Source organism: Thermobia domestica, chromosome 6, assembly GCF_964235325.1.
Source record: "Thermobia domestica chromosome 6, izTheDome1.hap1.1, whole genome shotgun sequence".
In the NCBI taxonomy this organism is placed as follows: Eukaryota; Metazoa; Arthropoda; class Insecta; order Zygentoma; family Lepismatidae; genus Thermobia; species Thermobia domestica.
In genome coordinates, this window is record NC_137459.1 from 71,597,895 (window position 1) to 71,609,713 (window position 11,819).

At 39.5% G+C, this 11,819-nt stretch overlaps 3 protein-coding genes across 3 annotated transcripts; all 3 read left to right on the forward strand.

The window, feature by feature from the left end:
- Nucleotides 1-582: 582 nt before the first annotated feature.
- Nucleotides 583-1,869, forward strand: LOC145687200 (uncharacterized). Its single transcript, XM_081760668.1, has one exon. It carries the CDS (start codon nt 583-585, stop codon nt 1,867-1,869), a length of 1,287 nt encoding a protein of 428 aa, XP_081616794.1.
- A 15-nt stretch (nt 1,870-1,884) lies between these two features.
- Nucleotides 1,885-2,499, forward strand: LOC145687201 (uncharacterized). The gene has a single exon (XM_081760669.1). The coding sequence runs from the start codon at nt 1,885-1,887 to the stop codon at nt 2,497-2,499; it is 615 nt and encodes a 204-aa protein (XP_081616795.1).
- Nucleotides 2,500-2,651: 152 nt separating this feature from the next.
- On the forward strand, nt 2,652-5,492 carry LOC145687202 (uncharacterized). The gene has a single exon (XM_081760671.1). The coding sequence runs from the start codon at nt 2,652-2,654 to the stop codon at nt 5,490-5,492; it is 2,841 nt and encodes a 946-aa protein (XP_081616797.1).
- The last annotated feature ends 6,327 nt before the right edge of the window (nt 5,493-11,819 follow it).

Genomic DNA, 11,819 nt, shown 5'->3' on the forward strand with positions numbered 1-11,819 from the left:
AATTAAAATTCCGACCTTCCTATTCAGAGGAATTCGAACCGCTAGTGGATTGCGCCTCATGATCATGTGGCCTCAATTTCCCACAAACTCGTTGTTCGAGCCCGTGCATGGGCAATTTGTTCATTTTTTCTTTTCGTTTTTGTGTATGTGTAGTGTGAGAAAGTTTTCTTTTTTGGCAATAGATGGCCTATGCCTACCGCTCGCCCACTCCATTTCTTTGGGGTTGTTTTTAGCGTTCTCCAGCCATAGTGAGAGAGAGACGCGACAAGAGTTTTGTGTGTGTGTGTGAGTTCTTACCTCCTTCAAGTGAAAAATTATCCATCTAAAAACATTAAGAAACTTGAAAACATTTCAAAATCGAGAATAGTAGACAACTGAGTATATCATTTTACATGTTTATCTGAATTTTCTGTAGTCGTATAGTGTTTCATATATTTTAAAATAAAAGCTTTAAAATGACAAACCGTCGTTTGGTAAGAAGCTCAAACATGGTCCTCCTTTAGTGCCGGATGAAGCAAAAAGTGCAGCTTTGGTGAACTTTTGTGAGTGTGTTTTCTGTAGTGTGTGTGACATTCTAAAACAATGGAGAACTTAAATATTAAAAAACGTACTTTGAAAGCCAAAATTACTCGACAGGAAAAGGCAGTGAGCCTGCTGTCTCAGAACGACGCGAACGCCATATTGGTTCATAGCGGGAAGGTCAACGAGTTACAACAAGACTGTTCTCAACTTTTGGACGAAATAGCTGCAGTTTCCAACGATGAAGAATTTATTAAAGAAGAAGAAGAGCTCGCAGAAATGGAAAGTAGACTTGTAAAACTAAGTGTGTCCCTAATGGATCTGCAAGCTACAACACAATCCCCTCCCAATAGTGAAACTCAAGCGTGTAGTGAAATGAAACTGCCGAAATTACAGTTGCCAACATTTAGTGGGAACTTATTCGAGTGGTTATCATTTAAGGACTTGTTTACTGCATCGGTGCATAACAACGAGAAGCTCTCGGGAGCTCAGAAGCTGCAGTACGTGAAAACAAGTCTAAAAGGTGAACCCGCGCAACTAATCCAGGCTATGCAAATTACTGATACTAATTATCAGGAAGCGTGGAACATTCTGAACTCTCGCTATCAAAACAAGCGTGAAATCGTGAATTCGATTTTAAAGCGGTTAATCACGCAACCGGTCATTCAGCAGGAATCGGCTACTGCATTGCGTAAATTAATCGATACAACGGTCGAGTGTACGCGTTCGTTAAAAGTGATGGAGCAACCCGTAGAGCATTGGGATGCTATTCTCGTGTACCACACTACCGAAAAACTCGATAGCGAATCGCGTCGGCAGTGGGAACTATGGCAAAAATCAAATGAGCAACCCTCATTTAAAGAATTAACGGACTTCTTGGATCATCGCGCGCGCGCGCTCGCAGTCTCTAGCGGCAGCAGAGGGAAGACTACGACGTCGAGTGATACAATGAGGCAACGAGAAAAGAGGCAAGCAGTGACACATCGTACAGTGACCCAGAGTGAACTAAACCCCTGTGAGTTATGCAATGCGAAACACTCTCTCCATAAGTGCCCTGATTTTCAAAAACGCTCTGTAGCAGATCGTGTGTCGTTTGTGAAGAGTAAAGAGCTATGCTTCAATTGTTTACGCGGTTCTCACAAAAGTACCCAGTGTTCCTCATCTAGTTGTCGTGTGTGCCATAAGCGACACCATACATTACTTCATTATGAGCGTAGTGAGCCCCGAAGTACGTCGGTGTCTCCTGACGGAGAACAAGCTGTTTCTTCACATGTTGCAGCCGAGAGAAACACTCCGCATGTGTTGTTATCAACAGCAATTATAAAGGTGAAAGACAGAAACGATGTTTGACGCCCATTCCGTGCAATGCTCGATTCCGCCTCTGAGACGTCATTTGTCACAGAAAATTGTGTTCAAAAGCTGGGACTAACAAAACATAAGACGAAAATAGTGATTTCTGGAATAACGGGTTCAGGTGTGGGCACTTCTCGTGCAGTGACGGATTTAGAATTTCAAGCGGTAGGTGATGACAGCGAAACTTTCAGCACCAGAGCAGTAGTTGTGCCCAAGGTTACATCTAATCTCCCAAAGGCACCAGTTCCGGACCCAAGCTTGTGGAATCACTTAAGCGGTATCAAGCTCGCGGACCCAACGTTCAATGTGGTGGGCCCTGTGGATATATTGCTAGGTGGAGACGTGTTTCCTTTATTATTGTGCAGTGGAAAACGAGTGGGACCCATTGGATCGCCCGTAGCGATAGAAACTGCTCTCGGTTGGATCGTCGCAGGGAGCATCGCTTCTACTGGACGTAGTGTTACAGTTACATCTCACCATGTCGCTTGTGAGGTTGAAATCAGTTTGCAGAGGTTTTGGGAAATAGAAGAGCTTCCGTCCCAGAAACACCTCACACTAGAAGAAAAAAGTGCGAGCAACATTTCAAAGACACATACTACCGGGACGAACACGGAAGATTCACGGTAAGCCTACCCTTCAAGGATAGTGTAAAGACTCTCGGTGCATCTAGAGACATTGCTGTTAGAAGACTTTTGCACAGTGAACGCAAGCTTGCAAAGTCGCCTGCCCTACAAGAGCAATATCGGGATTTTATGCGGGAATATCTTGATCTAGGTCACATGGAGATCGTGCCAGTAGGAGAGAGAAACGTTTCCCCAGAGAAGAGTTGCTACTTGCCCCACCATGCAGTGATGAAGCCAAGTAGTTCAACTACAAAATTAAGAGTTGTGTTTGACGCTAGTGCCAAAACGTCATCTGGTGTGTCATTAAATGATAAGCTTATGATTGGGCCCAAACTCCAAGATGACATACTGCCACTATTACTGCGATTTCGAGGCCACAAGATTCCCCTGTGTGCTGATATAGCGAAAATGTATCGTGCTGTGCTAGTAAACAAGGTGGACAGAGATTACACGAGAATTGTGTGGCGTGAGTCGCCGGATTTGCCCATTCAGGACTTTCGTTTACGGACGGTAACATATGGTACTGCGAGTGCGTCTTTCCTGGCGACACGCTGTCTACAACAGCTGGCAGAAGATGAGGGTGAGCACTTTCCCCTGGCGGCTCCAGTGGTCAAGCGGGACTTTTTTATGGATGACCTCCTTTCAGGGGCGACTTCGGTGCCAGAAGCCATCGAGCTTCAACGACAACTGATCGAGCTACTGAGAAGAGAAGGTTTTGAATTGCGGAAGTGGTCCTCAAATGAGATTGAAGTGTTAGAGGCTATCCCAGCTCATATGCGTGAAACGAATGTGCCCTTTCGTTTTGACACTGACGACACACTTAAAACGCTTGGTGTCGAGTGGTCTCCCTCCGCGGACGAATTCGGTTTTAGAGTGTGCCCTTCAAAACCCCACTCAGTGCTGACGAAGCGAATAATACTGTCCGAAGTAGCAGAATTATTTGATCCACTTGGTTTGTTGTCTCCTGTAACCATTAAAGCCAAAATATTGTTGCAGACCTTGTGGAAAAACAAGTTGGACTGGGATGACGCACTTCCGGTAGAGCTTTGTGAAGTATGGTGCAAATACTGTTGCGAGTTACCGCTATTACGCGAACTTACCGTGGAGCGCTGTATCGTACCAGTAAATACAGTCAAGTGTCAATTAATTGGTTTCTGTGATGCTTCTGAAAAGGCCTACGCTAGTGTCGCCTATTTGCGGGCAGAATGCGCAGATGGTCACGTGGAAAGCAGATTAATTGCAGCAAAAACGAAGGTTGCCCCAATAAAAACAATGACCCTACCGAGACTCGAGCTGTGTGCGGCTGTGCTTTTGGCAAGGCTACTTAACGCTGTGTTAAAGGCTATCCTACTCAAGATAGAAGATATAATTGCCTTCAGTGACTCCACCATAGTGCTTTCGTGGTTAGCAGCTGAGCCTAACAAGTGGAAAACTTTTGTGGCAAATCGAGTCTCCGAGATACAGAGCTTAATTCCCTCGGCTCGCTGGCGTCACGTAAATAGTGCAGAAAACCCCGCGGACAGTGCTTCGAGGGGAATCAATCCGAGTGAATTGTTGTGTCATGACTTATGGTGGAATGGTCCTTCGTGGCTATCACAGCCAGTGCTATCCGACGATCCGGGTCCGGACTTCGACCCCCACGCTACGATGGAAGAAAGGCAAAAGTGTGTGACAGCTATGTGTACTACTATAACGGATGACATCACAAACCGTTATTCGTCATTCACGAAGTCAAGACGTGTTTTAGCATGGTGTCTAAGATTCATCAACAATCTCAAGGCTAATTCCCCAAGACAAAGTGGGCCATTAACGGCTAATGAGCTAAAAGCTTCATTGTTATGCTTAGTGAAACAAACGCAAAGTGAAGCATTTGCTAGAGAACTAGAACATTTAAAGAGCGGTAAACCCTTACCCCCCAAGAGCCCTATTTTGTGCTTAAGTCCATTTATTGACAATGACGGGATAATGAGAGTGGGAGGTCGATTACAACACGCAGAGATTGCCACAGATCACAAACATCCCATTTTAATGCCAAAGAATCATAAGTTAAGTGAACTGTTGATTCAACACGAACATGAGGCTACATTGCATGGCGGCCCTCAATTGGTAACAGCTAGCCTGAGGCAAAAGTATTGGATACTTGGAGCTAGGAATCTAGTGAGAGCGATTACGCGAAGATGTGTAAAGTGTCATCGTTTTGCTTCCAAAGGAGAAAAACAAATGATGGGCTCCCTACCAGCAGCCAGAGTGAATTTTAGTCGATGTTTTCTTCAAGCAGGTGTCGATTACGCGGGTCCCATTATTCTTAAGAACGCTTTTGGAAGAAGGAGAGTGCCGTATAAGGCGTATATAGTTATATTTGTATGCCTCTCTGCAAAGGCCATTCACTTGGAGCTTGTGTCGGATGCAACTTCTAATTGTTTTCTAGCTGCTTTTAGGCGCTTTGTCTCCCGTCGAGGGATCCCCACTGATGTCTATAGTGATTGCGGGACAAATTTCGTCGGTGCTAGCAAAGAGTTAAAACAGCTTTTAGGTTCCAGTGCGCACAGAGAGGGAAACGAAACAACTTCAGCGTATTTAAGTGAACAGGGTATATCTTGGCATTTCAGTCCCCCCCTTACCCCGCACTTCGGTGGCTTGTGGGAAGCAGGTGTGAAGAGGATCAAACATCATTTGAAACGAGTTGTGGGCAATGTTACGTTGAGTTACGAAGAGATGTATACTGTTCTATCTCAAATCGAAGCAGTACTAAACTCTCGCCCCCTTACACCAGTATCTAGCGATCCCAATGATCTTTCCGTGTTAACACCAGCTCATTTTCTCATTGGAGATTGTTTGGTTGCCATTCCTGACAGGAATCCTTTTGAAGGCAAAATATCCAACCCTCGAAGATGGCAATTAGTTCAACAGCTGACTCGCCATTTCTGGAAACGGTGGGTGCAAGAATACTTGTCACGCCTTCAACAAAGACCTTATAACGACTTATCAATAAGATAGTCGTAAACCTGGTTCGTTTGCTGAGATAAAAATCCGAAGTGGTAGTAATTCTTTGGCATAAAAATATTAGCTTCGATATTTTAATACCATTAATCTCACCTTTTTAATAAAAATGACAATGTCTATAAACAGTGTTAAACTGGTTTATTATTTGATATAACTTAAATATCCTTTTCTTAAAACTGTTAAGTACACAAATTCACTGACTATGTAACCATAAAACATGTCCATATCAACAACTATCCCATAATAATCTCATATATATATTAAAAACATTCTTCTTACGTTAATATGAAATTAACGTTCTACTAAGTATAGTGCATATGTATGAGTACTTTCTGCCCAAGGTACAGGTAAATATTACACAAGCCAAAGTATTTTGTTATATAAAAAATGTCGCTCGACAAAGGGACTGAATATAAAAGTCATGAGTAGGCTTGGCTTTTATCTTCAAGAACCACTGGTCCGTTTACATTATTGTTCTTACATAACATATGTCCATCATATTTTGATCGCACCTTGTATATCTATTCATTACATTTCACGTATACATATATATATATAAATACATTCATAACAATTCTTTCATTTCATCAATATTTATCTTTAATTACATTAATTATATTTATTTCATTATTATCCACTATATTATTAATATATCTTCTTATTAAAATATCGTCGCTTATTTAATTAGTCGTCGGAGAGTGCGATTTCAAAAAATGTAAAGGACAAACGTGGGTTATAAACACTCAGAGCGCATTATATGATAAACAAGTTAGATGTTGCATTTAAAGATATACATAGTAGCACTAAGATGTTATAATAAAGAAGAATTTCCTTCAAGGTAATCGTTGGATAATTGATTTTATAGAATAGATCTTCTTTTTAACATAATCTTTGACAATTAAGTTTTCAACACAAATCAATCTAATATAAATAATCTTTGCTTTTAATTAATTATAAATCGAATTATAATTCCTCATATCAACAAGAAAGAATAAAAATCATTTGAAAATTAATTTTGATTAATGAGAATTAAAGAGAATTAAATTGAATAAAAATCATTTGAAAATCAATTTTCCAGTCTACTTAAAACTCTATTTAAGCATTTCAAGTAATTTTAAGAATCGTTTTCATTATTGATATTAACACATAAACTTTAAAATGAAATTTACAAGAATCTATAACTAACATGAATTTAACCTAATTTCAGTAACGGTAATCAGGTTACATTCGAACTTGCATACGGTTCTAATAACGTACACTGTACTGCGCTATCATGATTAGGTTCTACATCATGTCGTACACGTCTTTCATAGTGATTTTGATTTTGGTATGAAGTCCCATCTCTTGATCTCCAATTACGTCTATACACGTAGTTCGCTGTGTTTCTGGAATTTCGCTCAGTACTTCGACTATTTTTATATCTACTGCTGTTGGGTGATCTGACATCATAATTACCATGATTAGTTAGGTTAGGCGGATTCTCTACATAACCTTGTCTATTTTGTTCATTCGGATTACTAGAGTATACTCGGCTTAGGTTAGGTTCTGTATTATTCACACTCCGAATATTTAAATTCCGAACAGGCACCAAATGATCTGAATTATTCTTATTTTTACCTATTCCTGATTGTGGATTCATGGCATGGTATTGAGTTTCGTAGCATTGGACAAGCATCAATAAATGGCTGAAACTCATACACTGTGTGGAAAATAAGATCTGTTGCAATTTAAATGGAAGCAAATTTCGAATCGATGCTATTATTCTCGATTCCGATTGCAAAGGATTAACGACCTTTAATTCGTTGTAGACATTTACAACAAATTCTACAACAGATTTGTGCAATCGAGGATTGAAGTGTTGATTTCTAAGGGTGGCATCTCTATTTGCCAGCAAAAAGTCATTTTCATAATTTGCGATTAAGGCCGCTTTGAATTCCTCATATGTACTAATGTGATCACGTATTGCCTTAAACCATAAGGAACAAGGTGGGAGTAATACATGGGGTATTAATTTCATATATTGTGATCGATCGATAGACATTATATTGCATTCGTCTTGGAATTTCTCTAAGAAAGAAGTAGCATTCTCATTACACTTACCACTGAATTTGCTCATAGCTCGAATTTCACTCATTTTAACACTTAATTTGACCTTCTTTTTCTCATTCCTTGTTCTTGTTGAGTGATAGTTCCTATCCGTGGCATGCTGTGTCGTCACACCATCTATGTTTCGCTCATCAGTACTCTTCGGACAACTTTCTTCTAGTATAATATCTTCATCAGACCCCGGCGAAGGCGAGTTCATCTCTGGTGAGTGGGGAAATTCAAAGCGATCACTACCCAAGTTATTACGGTAAATGTTGTCTTTCGCCTGTAACGTTCTAATCTCTTCTTGAATAGTAGCTAACAACTGGGTATTTACACGTATGTTATTAGAGTTGTTGCTGACCTGGATCTTTTGCTGTTTAATGGAAGATTCTATTACTTCTAAATCTTTTTTTACAGCACAGATTTCTTGATTTTGGTGATTGTGCTTTTCTTGACAATCATCGGATATCCTTTTTAACTTTTCCTCGAACTGTGAGGATATGTCGTTCACCACCTGGACAATTGTCTGTTTTGTTTCATCTGATTTCTGTTCTATCCGTCTACTTAATTCTTCATATTGCTTATTAGCTTGGTCGAACTTCTGTTCCATTTCGTCAAACTTCAGTTCTATCTTCTGTTCCATGGTCTTGTTAGATTCGTTGAATTTCTGTTCCATGGTCTGCTTTAATTCTTCATTTTGCTTCTTTATCTCGGTAGACATCTGCATTAATTGTCGCTGTACAGCTAACAAGAGTCGATCCTCTGATGACAAACCGGGCGTTACACTAGTTTCACCTTGATCACTAGTATTTGATTCCTGCTGCATTGTTTCGTTGTCCATTTTTCTTATGATTACTTTACCACTTCGCAATATGGTTAAGTTCGTATTCATTAACTGTAATATAAAAGTAAATTCAACCTTACTCTTCTTCTTCGGGAACTGAATTTACAAAGTCCCGGGTGAGGTAAACCAAATTTTTATAACGACTTATCAATAAGATAGTCGTAAACCTGGTTCGTTTGCTGAGATAAAAATCCGAAGTGGTAGTAATTCTTTGGCATAAAAATATTAGCTTCGATATTTTAATACCATTAATCTCACCTTTTTAATAAAAATGACAATGTCTATAAACAGTGTTAAACTGGTTTATTATTTGATATAACTTAAATATCCTTTTCTTAAAACTGTTAAGTACACAAATTCACTGACTATGTAACCATAAAACATGTCCATATCAACAACTATCCCATAATAATCTCATACATATATTAAAAACATTCTTCTTACGTTAATATGAAATTAACGTTCTACTAAGTATAGTGCATATGTATGAGTACTTTCTGCCCAAGGTACAGGTAAATATTACACAAGCCAAAGTATTTTGTTATAACCTAAGTGGTTGGCTCCGCGGAAAAACGTCCAGAAGGGTGACATGGTATTGTTAAAGGAATCCTCCCTTCCCCCTCAGCAGTGGAAAATGGGAAGAATCACGGAAGTCCATGCTGGGACCGATGGACTAGTTAGGGGTGGACGGCTCCTGGAAACGTAAACCGCGGTTTCGGTTTGTTACTTAAACCGGTTTGGAACGGTTAACCGAAACCGAACCGAAGCGTTTCCAAACCGAACCGAACCGAACCGTTTCCAAACCGAACCGAACCGAACCGTTTCCAAACCGAACCGAACCGTTTCCAAACCGAACCGAACCGTTTCCAAACCGAACCGAACTGTTTTCAAACCAAACCGTTCCCAAACCAAACCGTTCCCAAACCGAACCGAACCGAACTGTAATACAAATTGTTAAATTTCTGGTAGTTTTAGTACTCATAAAATAGTATAACTGTAATATTTCCATTGTGCGACTCTTCACACTGGTTCTCATACTAAAATATCAACAGATAAGAAACGAGTCAGTCTTTACTCAAAAATATTTATCTTTCTTTTCCTTGTATTATAATATAGCACCACGATATATTTTTTCATAGTACAGTAACATTCGCCATCATGAATATTTACAAGTTACATATTATCATTTAACATTTATAATTTTGAATGCTTAAGGATACCTTGAGTTCTCTCGGATTTCAGGTAAGGGCAAAGTCGATTCACTGAACTATTGAATACAATTGTATACGATATTTATCCCAAGACTGAGACACTTCATCCTTTCTAATTCTAATTCGGAAATATTATTAAATATTTCGGTTGCAACATAGGCGCCGGAACCTCGGGCTCAGACTATTCGAGCCATTCCCCAATTGTTTTGTTAAGAATGCTAAGGACTATGTGTTTCAGTGTCATTTTTCTTCTTAATTCTACAAAAGAATTTTCTTGACTAATTATTAAAAATGACTACTCAAATGCATTTTCAATATGAGAACTCAGTGTTCACCGTTTAAAATAATGTTAATATCCCCAAACTACTTTTTATTTCTCCCAGAAAGAAATAAATATTACTTCTTTCTTGTTTGTGTTTATATGTTTACTATTAGGAAGATAACTTGTTCCTGTGTTTTCCTCCTGCTCCCAGCTTCAAATGTTTAATGGTGAGCATTTTTGTCAATTTAAAATTTATTATTGCCTAAGCTAAGACGGCTTGCGTCTTTCTCGCTCTGAAAGATGTTTAATACTTCTTATTTCGGCTCTTTGGTAATAAATAGCCTTGAAATGAAGAATGTTACTGTAATAATATGTTGGTGCTCCAACTTACTAAAAGAGGATTATGAATTTTAATGAAGTTCTTTATTTTTAGTCATTTAAGGATGAAATTACATTTTAAGTTTTACCTCCCAGGCTTATTACAGCTAGGCGAAACGATCCAGTGATGATGAGAAATATACGAAATAGTGGAATGAAGAAAGTTGGAAGAAACGGGAGAACCCTGAGAAAACCCACGCACACAGTATTTGTCCACCATAAAGTTCACAGGGCGCGAGCTGGGATCGAGCCAAAGACCCCATGCACCAAAGGTGAACACTCTACCATTGAGGCATCGGGGCCCCTCATTTAAGAACGAGCAGTGTTAACTGCGTAAATTTGAAAACAAAATGATCATTTGTTGTGAGAACGAAATTAGTTCTGAGTGAGTCTGTTAGTGTTGATACTGCATTGCGTCAAACTTCCGGTTGCTAATTGTTAAACGCACAGGAACTGGAAAGGTAAATATATATAAGAAGTAGGAAAGATGAGTGGAAGAACAGTTAAGGAATGCAGGAATCAGCACGTATTTTTGTGTCTAGGAGAACGAAGGTGCTAAAATATGCTTAATACCACAAGATGTCTAAATTCTCCGATGAATAAGATCAGCTGCTTTTCAATCAAGCAACCCGTCATGTAGGCCTACACTGCGAAAAACAAAGCGATGCGGTGCCCCTAAAAACGTAGGTTATATGAGTATTTCCTGTAGTTTTTGAATTTAACATATGACCCTACTTAACATCCCGCATCAAACGTATAACTGAAAACGTACTTTATACGTACTTTCCGTATAAGTGTTCCGAATAACATACTTTCATACGAAAGAACTCTATATAGGTGGTGAGTATCTCATATACAGATAGACGTATACAACATATACATGATGTATGTAACATATGTATACGTATACATCACAAGGCCGCCGCTTCCCAATGGTAGACCGTTCACCTCTGGTGCATATGGCCCCTGGTCCGATCCCAGATCGAGCGAAGTGAGCTTTGTGGTGGACAAACACCGAGTGCGTGGGTTTTCTCGGAGTTGTCCCGTTTCCTCTCACTTTTTCATTACATTATTTCATTCATTTCTCATCATCACCGTCTCCTTTATTCTTGCCGGCAAAACCGTGGGACGTAAAACTTAAATATTTCATTTTTAGGTATGTATCATAGGGGGGAACCGTTAAATGTCAGATATCCTGCAGCGTTATTTAGCCTATGTAACATCTAAGCGGGAAATGTGTAGTACATACATAGCATATGGATACTGCGCAGACAAAAATCCGTTCTCCAAACAGCGGTATATTGTATATACAAATATACGGTATCCTCTTGCTTACTATAGAAATCAAGGCACTGCCCTTAGATGTTACATCATGCCGTTGCAGGATGTCTGACATCTAACATTTTTCCGTATATCGCATGCATATACTTATGTTATTTTCGTCAGCTATATGTTACATACGTCCATTTGTAAGTGAGATCCTGACCGTCTACATTATTTCATACGGAAAGTACGTAAAGATAGGACACTTATACAGA